Source organism: Bactrocera latifrons, unplaced genomic scaffold (assembly GCF_001853355.1).
Source record: "Bactrocera latifrons isolate USDA-ARS-PBARC rearing strain unplaced genomic scaffold, ASM185335v1 scaffold_149, whole genome shotgun sequence".
Lineage (NCBI taxonomy): Eukaryota > Metazoa > Arthropoda > Insecta > Diptera > Tephritidae > Bactrocera > Bactrocera latifrons.
Genome location: NW_017534952.1, coordinates 604,379 through 623,647, shown reverse-complemented (window position 1 = coordinate 623,647; position 19,269 = coordinate 604,379). Strand labels below are relative to the sequence as shown.

At 39.0% G+C, this 19,269-nt stretch overlaps 1 protein-coding gene and 1 long non-coding RNA gene across 6 annotated transcripts in view; one reads left to right on the top strand and one right to left on the bottom strand.

Annotated features, from left to right (window-relative positions):
- Nucleotides 1-19,269, bottom strand: part of LOC108965787 — a 185,499-nt gene that overhangs the window by 103,902 nt on the left and 62,328 nt on the right. The gene's annotated exons all lie outside the window — the stretch shown is intronic.
- The window catches only part of LOC108965780 (POU domain protein 2), a 44,005-nt gene that overhangs the window by 13,455 nt on the left and 11,281 nt on the right, over nucleotides 1-19,269 (top strand). For 2 of the 4 annotated variants that reach the window (XM_018928384.1, XM_018928383.1), the window contains exon 1: nucleotides 15,380-15,942. The exons of 1 other annotated variant lie outside the window; for it this stretch is intronic. In XM_018928384.1, the coding sequence (XP_018783929.1) occupies nucleotides 15,708-15,942 (235 nt within the window). In that variant the 5' untranslated portion in view covers nucleotides 15,380-15,707. Of the gene's footprint in view, nucleotides 1-7,525; nucleotides 7,623-15,379; nucleotides 15,943-19,269 lie in introns of those variants that run through there. One more of the 4 variants, XM_018928385.1, reaches the window with a different exon arrangement.

Sequence of the window (19,269 nt, the reverse complement as noted above, 5' to 3'; positions counted from 1 at the left end):
TTGGTTTATATGGATTTTCGTCCAACTGATTTCTATCGGCTCATCGGCTAAAAGCATTGTTGTTGGTAGTCGGTTGGCCCAAATTCGAATAGAAATAGAATTTATGAAAGTAAGCAAAAGCGCACGCTCATATATTTGACTATGCTATATGTTATGTTGGCTTGAATATTCTACCTGAAAATATACACGTGTGAATCGTGTGCTCGCAGCTGTTTGTATGTGAGAGACGAGTTTGCAATTAAACTTTAATGCGTGGCCCACCACAAAATGCTCATTATGGCCTATTTTTCATAAACTAATATCTCTATGATTATTTGTATTATTTGTACGTATGTATCTACTGTGTGAGATTGAGGAGACCTCATTTATTATTTTGAKACATCAAAAATCAGCTCACCACAGGTTGGGTTCTTCCCAAATCACTTTTACACTAGGGTCGCACGAGGCATTGAATTTCGGCTAACTTACGGCTTAAACTCTCTTTCAAAACTCTGCAAACCCAAGGCCGAARCGTGTTCTAATGGTACTAAAATTTGCAAGTCTTATCTGTTAAGTCATATTCAAATTGTCTGTAGGTAATAAAATACTTAAAATTGGTATTTAATCGCTATAAGTGATTAACTGGGACCGACAAGCTTTGTTACGTTTTGTTGTGTGGGAGTATTTAATTTGGAGAAACAGCGAATTCGCGTATTGACAGAGTTTACGAGGTTCTATCAGTTGCCACGTGTGCATCGCTCTCGTTCCTCACACATCTTAGCAATTTGTGGAAATGAAATATTTCAAATAACATCATAAGCAATAGTGTGCTACGAAAGAGGGCCATACTTGGCCTTTCAGCAGAACTATTAGGCCAAAACTTATCATTTTAAATTTGTCTTGTTGAAGATACGAACCCACAGCACCGGGTAACGTGCTTATACACCGCAGAAGAGAAGATCTTTTGCGCTTTGCGATGAGTGGAAACACGACATCCATTACATGTGCATATGTATGTACGATTGGTGTTTTGAAACTGACGTGCGACTATAAAATGCTTTCATTACAAGCTTTGCTCATTTCTTCTTGCTAATTTTAGCTYATAAAAGCACAGCGTTACTAATTTTGAGGTGTCAGCGTCTTTCCGCGCAAACTTCCATAAACACATTTTATGTTCGTTTGATTGATGCCACTCAAGTAATAAATACAAAACTCACCAAAACACACATTCACGCACACACACATAGGCGCATATGCTGCTAAGATTTCGACATGCAAATGACTTGTTAAGGGAGTGTTCTTGCTATCCCAGGCATCTTCGGCTCTTAGCGTCATCTCACCGGTGTTGAGTCAAAGAGCCATTTGGCAATTAACCTAAATTGCGCTGCCGTGTGTATGTTTGTGTGCATTAATTCACTTTCCTTTGCGTACACACCAGCACCACAAATAGGCACGCATTAGCGCATGCGTGACTTTCTGCGCCATCAACTGACCCATTTTGAGATATTCAAATATCTTACTGTAACTCGATCTGTCATCTGCGCAAATAACCAGATAACGCTGAGCAAATCTTCATAATTCATTTGCCGCAGTGGAATCCGCTGCTGCGCTGAGTTTAAATAGAATCAGCACACATTTTCAAATTTATTAAAGGCATTAAAACATAAATGTTTAGAAATACCCCGTTAAATTCTTCCATTAATATTCCCAACACTTAAAACGCGAGCCTTGAGTTATTCAAGAAACGCGCCGATTGCAATTTTGCATCAAGTATTTGGATGTACCAGAGCATGCTCCAAAAAAAAAAAAAATTATACTTAATTGAAATGTCTGCTCAATAAAAAGTATGCAATTACTTCATAATGTGAATAAATATTATTTTTTTCTCAAGAAAAAATGGAGAAAATGATGTGAGTGTCAATGAATGTATGGATGTCTCGAAGTTTTAAGCCGTTAGCAGCTGCATTCGAACAATGGCAACCCTGTTATTCGCTGACGCGTCTGCTGCGTGGTGTTGGAGCTGCGCAGGCAACTGATGATCTACGCAAAAAACGCTACGGCATAGACATATGAATATATTCGTATGATATACACATCCTTTGTCGGGTACTCAGCTGTAAAGTCGGAATTGCATCGTGGCGCAAACTGAGCCAATAGACGACGCAAGCGATTGCAATTGTTGAAACTTAAATTAAATCCTTTTTCAGGCTCAATTTGTTTCATCCACAARAAATCTATTTGGTCTCGCAAAATCCCGTCACACCATTCGACACATCGACAACGTAAAACACACTCACACTGCTATGTGTATGTAGGTATGTGTGTGGTTGAATAGAGAAATCCGTTGCCACCGCACACGTGAATTAAAAAATCCTTTTCCTCAAATTCACTATTAAAAAGCGATACACCTTTCTGAAACYGCCACTGCGGCGATATCCTTTTACTTTTACGCGCACTTTCCTTTTGTTGCGAACGACAAAGAGGCGAAAAGAGCCTTAACGCAAGCTGTACCAACCAAATGAAAAGGAAAGAATGTAACGAATGATGCCAAAGTAAGACATTTGAATTTGCTCGTCGAAGCGTTCGTCTTTCTTATATATTGACGTTACTTTTTGATTAAGGTTTACTCATACCAGCTTTAAAATGATTGACATATACGCAAACAAGTATATACTCGTACCATATGTKGCTTAGGCTTTCCTCTAAAAAACATAACGGTTTCATAAGTGTGGAATTATGGTTGGCATTTTTGTTACGAATTCGATTATACGTCGATTAAAACGTGTATGAAATTACGAATAAAGAAATATTTCCACGTCATCAAAATAGACGTGTTTTGAAGTAATTTAAGTTGCTTTTGCCTAACTATTTGATAAAGTATTGATAAAATTCTGTTTTGCTCTCTTAATTTCCCAGAGAGATGTTTAAAGACGATTTCCAGTCATGAGACAGCCAGCAAAGAGCAGAGAAGTTGTGGGGCCTATGCTGTGCTTTGTTGAAAATTGATGTCTCCTATATGCTTAGTAATACTCTACTAAGAATAATATAGAATGTTTGAAAAATTACAATWGTTATAAGACTTAGTTTTCRATCAAATATTTCGGAAACATGATCACTTCTTCTTGTCGATTCGGCAGCTTCGCTGCACCGCGGTGGCAACCGCCCGTTTGTTGGTTTCTAAGAGAAAGTTGCATGTGGAATAGTKCATGCTTTATACTTGTGTAGGTATTTATGTATATGTTTGTTACGTGCTTGATTTCTGCCAAAGGTGTTGCGATGCGCAATTACCGTGCAACTGAAACGCGGGGCTCATCTCGAACATCTCGCATTGCTATCGAATTGCCATCGAATTTTCATTTCATTGCATTGTTTGGCTCTACGAGAATTCCTGCACATGAAAAATTGCTTAGCACGCGTGACGTGCTCACATATGGACGGACGACGTTGTTCATGTGTTTGTTTGTGCGTTATGTCAACGCTTGTGTCTAATGTCAATCCCTTCGTCACAGAAGCACCTTTGCTTTCGCTTGATCTCATTTGCTAGCAAAAGCATCTGCCACCGCTTCCTTTCCCTTTTACCACCAACAACAACAATAGGGTCGCATCTTAACAACACTGCCACGCGTCTACGTTTGGCTTCCTGTGCGGCTAGATTGCTTTCGCGCGCTCCACACACATGCATTAGRCAAGTAAGTACTTGTGGACCTACTACCACTCCGCGTTGTTTTTTATGCTTCCCAACCCTTTCACTTTTTTACAAATTGCTCGAACATCTCTTTCTCTCTACTGCCTTCTACCACCGTCTTCTGTCTTTCGTCTTTCGTCGGCCGCTTGTCGCCTGGCCTGTGCCATATGGCTTGYGGCTTATGTCTTCCCTGTGAAGGAGTTAAACGTTTTCTTATTTGAGCGTTCAATTTTCACACGCGTGTCAGACGCCTGTCCATATCCGATTGCGCCGCAGCTCCAGCTCCGGCTTCGGCGAATTGCCACCTTTAAAGGGGTGCCAGCGCTCAACGAAGGGTGTTAATGTTTCCTAATACTTCCGTAATGTTATGCTTAATCATATAATCATATAATGCGCCGATTGATATGAGTTGTTGGAATATTTGAGCGCGCTTTTTATGCATTTACATGTGAGCACCCAGAGACTTCTGAACACATATTTGTAAGACATGTAATATTTATTTAAGTATTTAAGGGGTGTTGCACTTTGAGAAGTGATTTATCATTAGTCGTTAAATTAACCTAATATGATTATGAAATATGTATATTATACGGTGGAACGATATTTCATAAGCGTGATTGCCAATGGCAAGTTCATTGTTTTGGTGTTCATTTACCCTATATCTAGATGGTGCCCATAGGATTACACACCAAACTTCTCTCTACTTCGCTAATAGTTAAAACTTCACAGAGAAATTTAAAAAAGTAATCTGGTGACCAGAGATCAATTGGTGAACATGTGAGCGAAATATTTGTGATCCTGTGCTWTTCAGATTTTTTTTTTTACTGAAACGACATCGTCTTAACCTAACTGTAAAACAAATTAGGTAAGACGCGTCTTATAATCATTAAATTTGAAGTGCTAGTCGCTCTCTCTTTATGTGGCTCTAAAGAAGGGCTCTGTGGATTGTTGGTGCCTCCCCAGTTAGTATTTTCACCACTCCATAATCTAACCACTACTTACCCACCTGATCAGTTTGAWAAAAGAAGGCTTCGTATAACTCATTCGGCCATTAGCGAACGAATATATCGTATATATGTACTCTTTCGGAGTAAAATTATTAAAAGCACGAATGTATATAGTTAAGTTCGACTTTGGCAAGTCGCTTACAAAACGCTATATTCACCAGATTGCCATTTGATGAATTAATCAATGTCAAAAAGTGGGATGACGGCGTAAAATTAACGGCAAAAACATAACGATAATTCGATGATGTTGTCATTTTCGCCTCAGTCATAATTCATCGCATATATGTACATATGTATAGCGCCTGTTCCTACATATATTGATGTATGTATGTGTGCATGTGTGGTGTTAGTAGCAAATCAGAAAAGAGTTAATCATGAAAGATGTGTATAAGAGACAGATGTATGTGTGCATGTGTGGTGTTAGTAGCAAATCAGAAAAGAGTTAATCATGAAAGACGCAACTGTGTGCGTAAGTATGTGTGTGTATCTTTAATGGTAGACAAAAAGGGTTGTGAAATATTAACAACAAATGAGTTTTAGGGCAAATTTTGTATGAAAACCCGAAAAAGCCAGCCCCGTTGGGGTGAAGTCGCATAACTTTTCGAGATGGTTATGGCAAGTGCCAGTGGCATTAATGTGCTACATTATGGATTCAATGAAAGGCGTTTGCATCCGTTCACTAACATGTCCGTGTGAGTATGTACAAATGTTGAACACAATTATATATTTATTAAAAAAGCAATTGATCATTTATGTCAGTTACTATTATGTCCGAATTTGTCGCCATACTGGACATATATCACGTTAACTATTTAAGAGGAAATCATTTCGTCATTATTTTTCAGAGACGGCGACATCGAAGGCTCTCGGCGATTCAACGGGGCTTTTTATACACTGCCCCTGGCATTTACCAGCATTCAGCTTAAAATCAAACTCGCGAACACCAGCGCTAACGCCAACAACAACTTCATTCGCCRTTGCTGCAACAAATGCAGTGGACAATCAGAATTCACATTATAACGGTATTTACCCTTTACCCTTACCAGGACAACTGCTAGCCGATGCCACCAAAGGTTTAGAAAACACACTTCCACAAGCCGAGCTGCAGCCATTCCAGTTGGATCATTTGGAGTATATTAAATCACTAAACTCAGCATTGTTGGCGCAAATCGAGGAAAATAGCTCCTTGARTACTCAACTAACAATTAATAAGCTTCCGAGTTTATTTGGCAGTTTATATAATAAACCAAATGAAAATTATATAAATAAAGGATTGCATAATAAACTGTTTCAGCAACAGACTGAAGCGGCAGGTGGAATAATTGGCGAAGCTGGAGAATCCCCAACGCTGCAACAGGTGTTCGAAACTGCCAAGTCCGATCGACTGACGACGTTGTCTATACCTCATGTTCGTCTACCATCTGGTGAACGCTTAAATAAGACCCTCATCCCAATTAGCCACGTAGAATCAGAACCCACAAAAAAAGTGAATGGCAATGTTTCACTAACGGCTCTTCACAATATTCAGCTCCAAACGCCGCCATCATCTTCGCCGCAGCAAATGGCCGAACTATTTCTGCAACCAACGTTGTTACCTCAACGCATGCTTCAGTTTTCACAAATCCCGCCTGKTGCGACTAACTTAAGGGTACCCAAAGTGGGGAAATCATATCATGATAACTATCACAATCAATATAGAAACCAAATGACTAATAACGCTGACACCTTGGCCTCGGCCGCCGAATCTCTGCAGTTATACAGATCCATATCAGAACACCAATCGCCCCTGAACAAAGTTGGGTTGCAAACCAAGAGTACAATGACAGGTCCTTTCCCATACAGAAACGACCCAACCACAGCCAACTCAGCAGCAGTGGCGGCTCCAACTAATATGTCCATGGAAATGAAAGCGCAACCAACAACAATGGAGGCACTAATTAATACGTTTCAGCCTCCATATATATCCTTACCTCACACATCATCAACAACTCCAATGTTCGTGCACCGGAAGCCACCTTCTCCACCACCCTATTCCCTTAAATATCACARAGATTGGAAAGCAGACGAAACGTCATCTCACGAGACGTCTACATCGGCGCTGCCGTCATACGTTAGAAAGTCATTAACCCAGAATGCCAACAACACTCATGGTGCCGCGTCTAACGACCAAACGGCGAGACTTTCTCAACTAACGAATAGCCACAAACACACCCACAACCAGGACCACATCCACAATAAAATCAAAAGCAAGCAGAAACAAAGGCAAAAACAAAAACAAACACAAACACAAAAATCGAAACAAAAGCAACCAGACTATGAACAGGAGTGCGTAACTTACACATCCCTAGGTTATACCAGCAATGGAGAGCAATTGTTCGTGCAGCATTTTCACGAGAGAGATCGTCTCATACGAGAGCATCAATTAAAGCATCGCATATGCAACACCTTCAGTGCTAACAACGACGATTTTGATGGTGATGGACGCGGTCGGCAAACAACTACACATCACGAAGAGACGACAGCATGTCTGGGGTCACCCGGAATCCGTGAAAGCCTTGAAAGCGTCGCGGCAGCCACAACAAAGACCACGCCAGCATCGACTGTTGCTGTTGCCGTTGCTGGTGATGCTGCGAATGGCATTGCCTTTGTTAATAACGCTAGCACTAATTCTAATTGGCATGCTGTCTGCCGTAGTGTTGATGGCATTGTGCTGCCAATAGACCAAGACCAAACCGAGCGGGCGCCAGCAACAGTGGCAGTGGGTTCTATTGCTGGCGTTCGTATCGACGACACTGCGGCTGCGAGGGATGATTTGGCGCGATTCGAGRAAATGACGACACGAGACAGTGCAGAAATCTCCACGACCGCAGACACGTCCCCCAAAGTCATGGATAGATGCGCGCCCAACACGAAGGTGCCGAAACAAAAAAGTGCGAATGTTCCAATGGCAGGTGAGTAGCGATGAATGAACAAATTAATACAAAATGTAACACGAGCCGATTAATGAAGAGGATGAATTTTGRGCGGTGGACGCGTGTGTTATTATGCATAAATGCAGCTATTCGAGCGCCGCAACCGCAGAATGTGCGATTCAGTTTTATATAAGTGTAGATTCATGCGAGCTTTTTTAGGGTTTTAACTGCTGGGCGCAAATATACATAGAAGAAAGAGAGAAATGTCAACARCATTTGAAAATCCCATTGGTAATCCGAATTTTTTTTTTCTGATTATACCCTGCTTAATTAAATTCCTTAAGTCACACTATTTCACAACCTTGGCACTTTGCTGAAGGTCTGACTACTTTTCGATGGTCCGTGAGCTCAAAATCAGACAGGGACTTAAATGCCTCTCACTCATCCTTTTATCTCGAACAAAAAACGCAAATCGTGCATATTTAAATTGGTTTACTCGTTCCRCTTGCGACAAGATATTTCATTCCACTAGGACAACATGTTCAAAGTTTCAGAAAAACACAGAAACACTTGTCTGCTAACCCCAGTGGTGAGGCATGTGGCAGCGCAACAGGTGTGTGTGTGTGTTCATTCGAGGCTAATCAAACTCCATTACATGTGAAAATTATGAATTTACACCGTGCATAAACAACATGCGTAAACAATTTCAACCATTTTAATGCCCCTCAGCCATTTTTACCTAATGGAATTTAAAACCACTTTGGTTGCGGGTACCCCAAAATATTTTATTGAGTAATAACATGAAAAAATGCACTCACCACCCGCCTGCAGTGTTTATTTGTGCCCAAAGTGAGTACTGTAACCTTTGACATAGCCCGACTTTAAAGTTCCAAGAGCACCACACCAACATGCATGCGCATGTCGGTATGTGTGTACCGTGTGTGTGCATGCATGAGCAAGTAAATTCATGGCATTTGACAGCGGCATCGTGGAGATGGCAAGCCAACCACCCACCGCCCACGTAAGGCTTCACAAGTTTCGAATACTCGCATTGGTGAGATTTACGAGACACGAGCGTACAAGTGATGGTGGTCACCCACCAGCACACTCGAAAGTAGAGCGTTTTACGACGTACCGAAGGTGTGTGAGTATGAGTTTTTGAAAATTTGGGGGAGGTTGCTTTGTTAATAGGACAAAGGTGGCGGTAAAAATCTAAATCCAATAAAATCACTTTAAAAGGTATAAAAAATGAAATCATAAATTCCACCCATAAGTAAATGTGCAAAAATTGGATTTGTTCACATGTCTTTGTGATACGCTTGATTTTCGAATCGTCATGGGGAGTTTACATGTAACAACAGGAAAAAAAAACACAAAGAGAAAACTTAGGAATATAAGAACTTTACTTTTAAATTGTATTCTTATACAGTTACATATAAATATATTTTGCACATATTTATTTATTTTAAACAAAGGTACATATTTCGAATTTTTCGTGCTTTTCTGTCATATGTACAAATTATACGAAGTCATCTCATTAATAAAATCCTAAAATCCATATTCAAACATATTTATTCCAAATAATGGTGCTGGTAAATAGCACAAACCTATAATTTCGTTTTAAATTTGACAACACAATCCAAACAACTTTTTTCTGTGTRCTATAGTAATAGTCTTCATTTAAATTAAGCTTTCATTCCCAAATCAGATCAAGACGAAAAAAGAAAATAATGTCAAAGCAAAAGCTTCTGTAATACAAACCGTTCGTGGTCTTCCTAAACCCCATAAAACAACCATGATTACATCAAGACTTGTACTAAGCCAAGCTTCCGCCCGTATTTGGGAGGTACACGAGTACAAGCACCAGAATCTACTAGTAGCAAAGACTCTGATTACGCATTAAATAGTTAATGAAGCAACCGTTACGTCGTACTATAATCCTATAAAACTGTTTTCAGCCAAATGGCATATTTCTCATAGTTTTTAATTGAAAAAATACGTTAAAGGGTACGAAATCACGCATTTTCAATAGCYGCAGGAACGTGTGAGAAAATATTTAGAAAAATACGTTAAATTTAGCAAAATTGCACAATGTTTAACTATGTGCCTTGAGCCGTAGTCATAGACCCTTTGCAGTGACGGCTGAGTACCTACGTAGTACTGCTTTCTCCGCTCAAAATTGCGATGGGATTTTTTCACTATTTTCATTATTATTATTTTTTTTCTGTAACGCATTTTTTATATTTTTCAACAGGAAAAAAATATCTGCATCAAATGTCACAAGTTTTACAGAAAAAACTGTAAATTTAAAGCGTAGGGTAGTAGTACCGCTCGTTTTTTTTTACCTCCACTAACGAATGTGTGGTAGTTGGTTGTTATTGTAAAGTATTCTTTTGGCGCAGATACGGCATTTGACTTGCTGTTTTTTAAGGGTGGAAACAACCCTCTGCCTTGTAACCCTGTATAAGCCGTCGATGATCTTGCGTAATCTTTGCTATGTTTGTCTCCTCGGCTATTGTTCTCACTTCGTGCACGATCGCTGATTGCATTAGAATTTTCGATTTTTACCCTTGAATTTGCTTTAAAAAACACCAGAAAATTKTATACGCAAAAAGAAGAAATCAAAAGAAATAAAGAAAATAATAATAAGACGGAACGGGGAGAGCCATTAGTCGGTTGCGAAATATGCCTGATTGTATAGTAGAGAAATCAATAAATGGCAATAAATAATCAATTCCGTATGCCAAGTTGTGAAAAGAGGAAGTTAAGGGCTTTAATTTGGGATTAAATCTCCTTTTGCGCTCTCATCAAAATACCAGGTTTCCGTTACGATTATTCATGTATTTCTCCATACAAAACATGGAACAGTGTTTTCTGTGATTTCGCCAGTTTTTGCGGGTAAAATCAAAAATACGCAAGGGTTTCACAACAAATATACTCTTTTTACAATTGCACATGTTTAATAATCTTTAACGAACACACTACTACCACTAAAAGTAGGTATTTATTCTACATACATAGGGATCTTATGTACTTGTCTATACTTGGGTGCTATTATATAGTTATTGAGTATGTTTTGCGCGCGAAATCTACTATAATGGCTTGACATGACGCCAGGTGTGGGGCAGGGTTCGACGCTAGCAGATTGTTCATGTAAAGGATTGCCTGCTTGGCTCCTGTACTAAATACGAAAAAAAAATAAAAGAAATCGTTGAATTAATGCAATATTCTCTTAAAAGAGAATCAGTGTTCAGTCGGACAATATAGAAAAGACTAATTTAGAAGGATTTGAATACACGTTTAGCTAGGAAAGTTCCGGTTTTAAGCAAACAAAAAATACTGTAAAAATACTGTCTCTTGCAAGCAACACATGACCCGTCAAAATTGAGGTAACTAACTCTAGCCTCATGTAACTAAAGCTTATATGTTCGGAAAAGATGGAAAAATATTGGAATCTGACCTGAACCCGATAAAACACTTGAGAGGGATATTAAAAAAGGAATTGGAGGCCTTAAACCAGAAAATAACCTTACATTTAATAAGTAATAGTAAAATAAATTTTTTATCTCATTAACCCATAAATTTGCGCCAAACTGRATAATTAGATGCCTCGTAGGTGCTTGCAGCTTTAAAAAATAAATTTTACTCAAATGTATATATTAATGAGGTAATTAAAAAAAATCCGGTAATACTTAGTTTTAATCGCTTTATTTCCATTATTTTTTTCAAAGCAAAAAATTTAACTTACATTTTTTTGTTGACCGAAAATTTAAAGAAAATATTTTTGTTCCTTATAATGAAGTATACTCATATCTATGTATTATATGTTAAAAAAACAAAACTTAAACACATGTTTCTTTAGTTCCTTGTGAAATATTTTCGAACAACGAATGCAACCAATTTGTTTCTATTATTTTTTCCAACACTGTATTCTCTTGAATTGCCAACAGGGTAGAAAACACTATTTTAGTTTTTCCGATATAAAAGAGTTCGAAAATCAAWATAAAACTGTTAAAGTAATGACTACTTCACAACCAGATTTTCGAACTAAGAATTTACTTGATAGAAAATCCAAAGGTAATAACTTTTCAAATATATCAATATCGTCAAACATACATTGAAAACTATTTTTCCTATAAAATTGACTGAGATAACTTTTTGGCATATTTTGAATATTTTCCAACCAAAATCTGTCCGATCACCTCGCCCCCTGAAATAATACCAATAATATAAATGGAAAAACAGAGAGAGAGAATCACCTGACTAGTTGAGCTTGCGGTCCATACTAGTCGCAAGGTAGTTGATAACTGATTTTACTACAGGGTACACATACATACATACATACATTATGTATTGGTAACATAAGTCCACGCTTAGCAATTCTAATTCGTCTCCCCTAATAGTATTTATGATGATTTCCATGTATTTAAATTCGTTGCAGTTCACTTCAGTTTGATTCATCTCTGTGCGAGTGTTCATGTAAATCTTTCGATTCCGTACGCACCCTCTACTCGTAAGGCCGTGCCAAAATCTCCCTTTTGGCGCAACGCTCTCATATTCGGAATGTGTCCATTCATTTGCGTTCACTTCGTTTGTTTTCTTGATTAATTTCCACGCGATACAAACACGACCACCCACACATGCCGCACACGCTTACTTATTTGTATATGTACATATGTATGTATCACATGGGTATCCACATGCACACATACATTTACATTCACCACAGGTCAATGCAATTCTAATCTCGTGCGTAGAAACGCGATTGCTCGGCATTGTCCTGCCGAAGCTTTTAGGCAACGTAGTCCATGCTTGTGTGTATGTGTGTATTTGCGTAGGTAAACAAAGTATGTAGTTGTGTGTTGGTACTTCGCCATGCATGCTGTCTGGCGGGCGTCTGTTTTTGGCAATAATCAAGTTGCACGTTGCTTAGCTCCCTCGCCTCTAAATCGCTCCGTCACAGTGAGTTTTGTGACAACTTTAATCAGCAACCAAATGGTGAACTTTCTCAATGAATTTACCTCAATTCATCGCAAGAGGGTGGACAGTATGCCACAAACAATTTGCCTACATAAAAGGAAATGTAAATTCGCCGATTTTTGGATGAGGGAGCTCCAGTTGCCGGTTGACAGGTCTCCATTCAGAAAGTACACAAATGGGTTWCCCTTAGCWTGTGTTTGGCGACATATRCATACAAGTATGTACATATCCACATACATATAAACAGATATATGAATATGTGTCTAAGTATATCTACGTATGTCTGCATTTAAGCCAAATTCGSCTTGGAAGTAGTTTTTAGTTAATTTTCGAATTCACACAGTGACAAGAATCTCGACTGTGTCAATAAATCACCATGTGAATTCAATCTATCTTTAGTATATACGGATGTAAGAGTTCTGGGGGCCATTGTAGCTAAAGCATTGGATGTGCGACCACCATACAGTTCGTGGAAAATCTTCTTCAAAAATTGCAAAATAATTATATTATTTTTGCAAGCGGTTCCAAAATAACTGAAGATACCTAAAACTAGTCGTTAATGAGTAATTTTGATTTCACGATGGTATGGTTCATGGGAACATGGCGAGAGGTTTCTGACCTTATGCTTATTGTTGCTGTTATAACATGCTCATATTTGAACTCGTTATTCGAATTCCTCACGTTGCCTCACGTTGCGGTATTAAGTTCCAGTTAAACGCTTGTAGGATGTACAATGATTATGTTAATAGATTAATATACACAGTTATGTGTGTATACTGACTAACGCGTCATTGTACTTATGTAAATGACTTGTTTCATAGATACAATTACCAAATTGAAGTGCAATGACACTTTAATCAATATTTACACACAGTTGCTATTTACACATATATACGAATGGGCCAATCGAACGCGATTGTGGATCGCGCTCTTGTTGGACGGAGCTGAAAGCGCGATTCGAGTGGTTGAGTTAGGCAAGAAGAAGCCTTCTGCCGACCAGTTCAAATTTCGACAATTTGGACGCATTTACACAATTCAGTTCAATAACTTAGCGTTTCATATTACAAATACTAGACATTCTTCAAAATATATTTACAGGCTAAAGCTTTTGATAAACGCAAGATTTCAGTGTAGAGTGCTTCTCAGGACCTAGCTAATTTTGTATACACCCAGGTGAAGGTCCTTTTCTTAAAGGCGCCATATTATCAAATATATTGCTCGATACGTGTAAAGAACCAGTGACGACTTGAAAACTTCATTTGCGTAATGAGTTCATTCAATAAAAGGTCTAAAGTCCTAGTGGCTTAAACTCATAAATATACTTTATAAAGGTAATATACAAAAATGCATATATGTATGTATGTAGGTATGAGCGCATGTATGTATGTGTGTCGTCGAATTAACTGAGAAAATCAATAAAGAACACCTTTGCGCTCGCCGTCCAGCAGCTTCACTTATTTAAGCATCTCCAGCGTACTTGAAAGGGCCACCGCAACAACAAAACCAACAACAGCATTGGCAACTGCAGATTTTACGTTTTATTGCTATGAAAAACGACTCAATTACTTTGATACTTTATGCATAAGCCACACCCATTCTCATAAATGCGAGCAAACACATGCATACGTATGTAAATACTTGCACAAATACATATCAGTTTAAGTATGGACAAATACACATACATACACCCATAAATGGGGAGCCGCTTCGCTTCCACAATGTATGAAAGCTGCTGCAATTGGGGATATGCGTACGTCGTCGACCTGCATCCCTCGAAAGGCCGCTGCAAGCCATCATGAGCGGCATAAACAGTGTGAACGTCAGCTCACAAAGAGGCCATACTCCTTATGCTAATTGCGATGCCTCAACCGCGACCGCGACCGCGACCGCGACCGTCATCGTAATGTGCTGAGTGAAAGAGAAAAAGTGACCGATGCACACACACTTCCTTACACGCCTATTTGCATCGCTCCAGATGAATGGTCTTCACTATGCTTACAACACTTGTATGTATTATAGATATGTGCTGCAGAGAGCTTAAGGGGAGCACGAAAGAATTCCAATTAGAATGCAGGCGAGCAGTCACAAAGATGCAACACAGCAGCTTGAAACACGTTCCACACAAATGCACACTGCTCTGTATGGTTGTAATTCGGCATGAATTATTCTCTACAGCTCCGCTATGCATATGGGAAAGAGCGATAAAAACATTGAGCGAACGAATGCCAGAGAGAGATCAAGAGAGGGAGAGCGCAGGCATGAGGAGAAGTGTGTACTGAGTATAGTGCCCCTTCACCACTCGAGTCGAATCCAATTCGGCATTGTGGCTAGAGAAAGGACGAATACTAAGCAATAGAGAGCATACCACTCTATGGCTGAGCGCTAGGATTCTACAGACTCACGCTCGCATCCATACATATGTATGTACAATTGGCAAATGCACGAACCCTGTTGCAGCGGCACACTACGCCTGAAAAACAGTTGCAAATGCGACGATTGCACTCGCCCCGAACGCACAGGCGAGAGGCCGCTCAAACGTTCTGAGTGCTGCCGCGTCGAGCAGTTTTACATTTTCGTTATTTACATTTACAAAATTGGAAATTGACTCAATGCTTTTGTATGGCTGCAAGAAGTCGACTTGCCAAGGTAGCTGGCACACACACACACACATTCATACATACATATGCATGACGTTATATGCACACGCGTGTAGATTTGTAAGAATGAGTACGGCAAATGTATTGCACGGTGCGGTGCGGTGGCCGACTATCATTTGTGTTACGATTCAGTTGCATTTCTAATGCGCACACAGCAAGATATATCCAAGAGAGCCGGTCTCGTTGCGCGATAACCAAACGATTGGCAAATGCATTCGTCCTTTGCAACCGACGACAATAAATCGCGAGTTACGACTACACTTAGAAAAATAAAAGCGAGATTTGCTACATATTATTTTCATTAGTTCAAAACACATTTCTTGATTAAGTGACGAAAACCTCTAGCTTGTTTTCGACGAGCCCTAATTCACCGATAAACGAAGTGAATGTGAAAGAATTGTGAATTTGTGCGAAAAGTTATTAAATAGTTTGAAGTGCACTTGCAGCCTCACAAACACACACRCACRCATAMAACAAATTGTAAGACATGATGGTGATACAACAACAAGCACTATGGAGTGCGGCGGCACAATCAGCGGCTTCGCCCACAGTGGCCAATGAGGAGCAGTCCAACAATGAACGGCAGTTACAACAACGTTTGGTGAATAGCCAAAGTCCAGAACTGTGTAATGAACGAATTTTTATCAAGACTGAACCCACAGAGTTTGCACCGCGCAGCTCCGAGGATCATGAAACACCGCCAGCGGATGAACTTCAGAAAAGTATGTAGTAACAAACAATGAATTCGAATATTAGCCAATAAAAAAATTAGTAAAATATCAAGATTAAGATGCTGTTGGCACCTAAGTTGGGTAGGGCCAAACTGACTTTTCCCCTGGACTGTACAAGAGTGGTATTTTCGAAATCTATCTAAGGATTACTACTTGAATATGCATATAATTTGTGTCTGTGCCCACAAATAGCGCAAATCATTCACAGACATTTTTTGATCTAATTCCAAAGTTTGCCATATAGGCTCAAAAATATTTTTACCCGCATAGACAACTCTGTTTGGTATGACTTCCCTCGTTTGAATACTTTTCTTTGGGTTACGATGGTTTTTGGGGCGACTCAGTATCTAAATAATAGGCTTAACAAGTAATAAAGTTATTCAATTCTAATAAAAGATCGTTTTTCGATAGGTAGATTATTTCGCCTCTAAACTTCAAACATGTTACTGCTGCAGAAATTCTAAGAAAATCTAAATTAGAAATCAAAAAAGATATCGTGCCATGATAAAGTTTCAAATCGGCTTGGAAGACTTTTGGTTGCGCTGAACTCATCCTGTTGAGWGGCACTAATTTAACTGATAGAATTGCCTAGTAAACACTTAAAATTCSGAAAWWWTTTTAAATAAATATCGAATGATCTAAAGTAAATTTTTAATAGTTTACTATTTTTCTGCAATCCATCCGCTCCCAACACGAAAAGTACAAACTTGTGGGTCAAATTTTTTTTTGTTAAAAATGCACAAGTCCAAATTTAATGCAATTGGAAATGTAGGAGAGACCATATTAATGATTCGCGAACCCTATTGTTAAAATCGTTTGTAGGAGTATGCATGTATAATCCATACAATTTTTTACTTTTATATATAGTATATATTATATGTATTTAGGGCATGACAAACAAAAAGCTATTAACAAAAATTGTATAGATTATTTCTTTTACAAATAAAATTTGTCTGTCTGGTATTGTCCTTTCCAATAAGGATGCACAGGCAGGGTAACGGGCGGCCGCAAAGAGGCCTCTCCCATTTAATGTGCAAGAAATTGGTAATATCTAGATGTGTATAAGAGAACAGGCAGGGTAACGGGCGGCCGCAAAGAGGCCTCTCCCATTTAATGTGCAAGAAATTGGTAATAAAAGTATGCACGAATGGCCAGAGACAAAAAGACAACCCACTGAGCGTCTAATCATAAATAACTGTCTGTGCACTGTAGATGTGTTTGTGAGATATTCAAATAATGCATTCAAATTCTTTGATCTCCGAGGAACGATTGCAAAATGTGTACTTTCCTGTCTACCTGTTCCCGAAAATGAAAACAAGTAGGGAATCACAATTCATCACACCCGAGGTACTCTGCATGCAGCACAGAATTGTAAGAAACACGTTTGCATGACCACACTTTCCCACAATTTCAACGTAGTTTTTCCTTTGCTGTTTTTTTTTTTTTGCCTCCTTTGCATGCCTTGCACTTTTTATGAGCGAGCAGACACAAAGAAGAGTCCAGCTGATTTTGCATTTGCCGCAGGAAGACAATTAATTTCCTCATTACATAGCATATTTATGTGTGTGTGTGTGTGTGTGTGTGTGTGTGTGCCCCAAATGAGTCGGGTTGGTTTCGCACTGAAAATGGTCAGCCAGGTAGGATTATCACTGGCGACTAAGGCTGCGCACAATACAAATGTCGGTAATTGCCGTTAAGTAGTGGGCACAGCTTCCACAAATTCGCAAACGAAAATGCTTGAGAAGATCATCTTCGTGGCAGACAATGTGCGTGTGTATGCAGATTAGTCGAATTTTGAGCCAAAGTCAACAACTTAAGAGGTGATGATGATTTTGCTCCTTTGTGGTCAGACATAGTAGTAAAGGAATGAGTGAAAGCGCTACTAATGTATGTGTGCCATTCAATGCGAGCAACAGCAATAACGTGCACTAACCTCCCGACACCATCGACTTCTTAATCGGGCGCAAATAAGCAACTTTGCATGTTCATACGTGTGTATATGTGTGTTCATACCAATACGCTGATACATAGTGTTTGAAAATCGTGCATTGGCTTGTAAGCACGTATCCTTGTACCACTTGTAATCTGTATATGAATGTGCAAAGCAACGCTCCCTTGATAATAGATAAACCAACCGAAATATCAAATGAAATACGTAAAAAATGGCAGATTGTTTTTGCTTTTTACTTCTTTTCCCAGCTATGCATACGTTTTTGGCTTTTATTTTTATTTTTTTATTTTGTTTATTTTGAGACAGTAATCTGTATATTTATATTTCGAAATGGACAGTGCACATTATCCCCGTATGCATATATTGTCGTAAAAATATAGGTACCGTGCCAAACTATGGACCATTGCCGCTACTACTCGGCTTTGTCCTTTTTTGTTTACACCCTAGGGAGCCATAAATTTAATATCCACTCTTTGCTAAATAAGAGCAAATGCCAAAAAAATGTTCTTCTCTCTTTTTTATCACGCTCAAATGCAGAAGATGCCACAGCGGATAAATGCAGCTTATGCTCCACACCTTCGCCGCTCGCGCCCGTTCGCTTGTCGCAGYCCTGACTGGACAGGCGTTTGCTGGATCACACCAGTRCACACGCACACCAACCGAGCGTCTATGGACACAGCTAGAGAGTTTCTTCATTGTTATTTGCAAATATAATGTGCACTCAAATGAGGTTATTTATGACAGTAATGCATAAAGGATACGAACACTCCTAGAGGCATTCGGCACACATGCATGTAAGCACGCACACACCGGCAGGCGTGTAGGTGTCACTGTCGAGCGGCAGAAGTAGCAATCTCCATACGAAAATGCGAAAGGAAATGGGAAATGGAGATTTAACTAAATGCGGCGGTGATGAAATTGTAAGCACGTCGCCCACTGACATACACCAATTTCTTTTCTGCTTTATGGATGGAACTACTCACATAAGTACATATGTACGTGGTTTTATGTGCTACACATATTTCCATATATGTACTATTCATGCGTGTTTAGTATATTCATAAATGACGCAAATGTTGGAAAACTCCTGAACTGAAAACGCAAAGAATATTCTGCAGAAACTTAACTTCTTTGTGGCACTTAAGAAAAGCAGACTTTTTCAAAATTAGCATCAGATTTAACTGATCAATAATTATATTTTATATTTTCTGAGTATACTTTAAGTCTACTTCATACTTAGACAAAAAATTAATTATATCTTTTGCGTGTAAATTTTCTGTCAGTACTTTTAACTAAAGAAGGTTAAATAAATCGGTTTGAAATTGTTAAGCCATATAGAAGGAATTTTCAAAACTTAATTCAAAAAA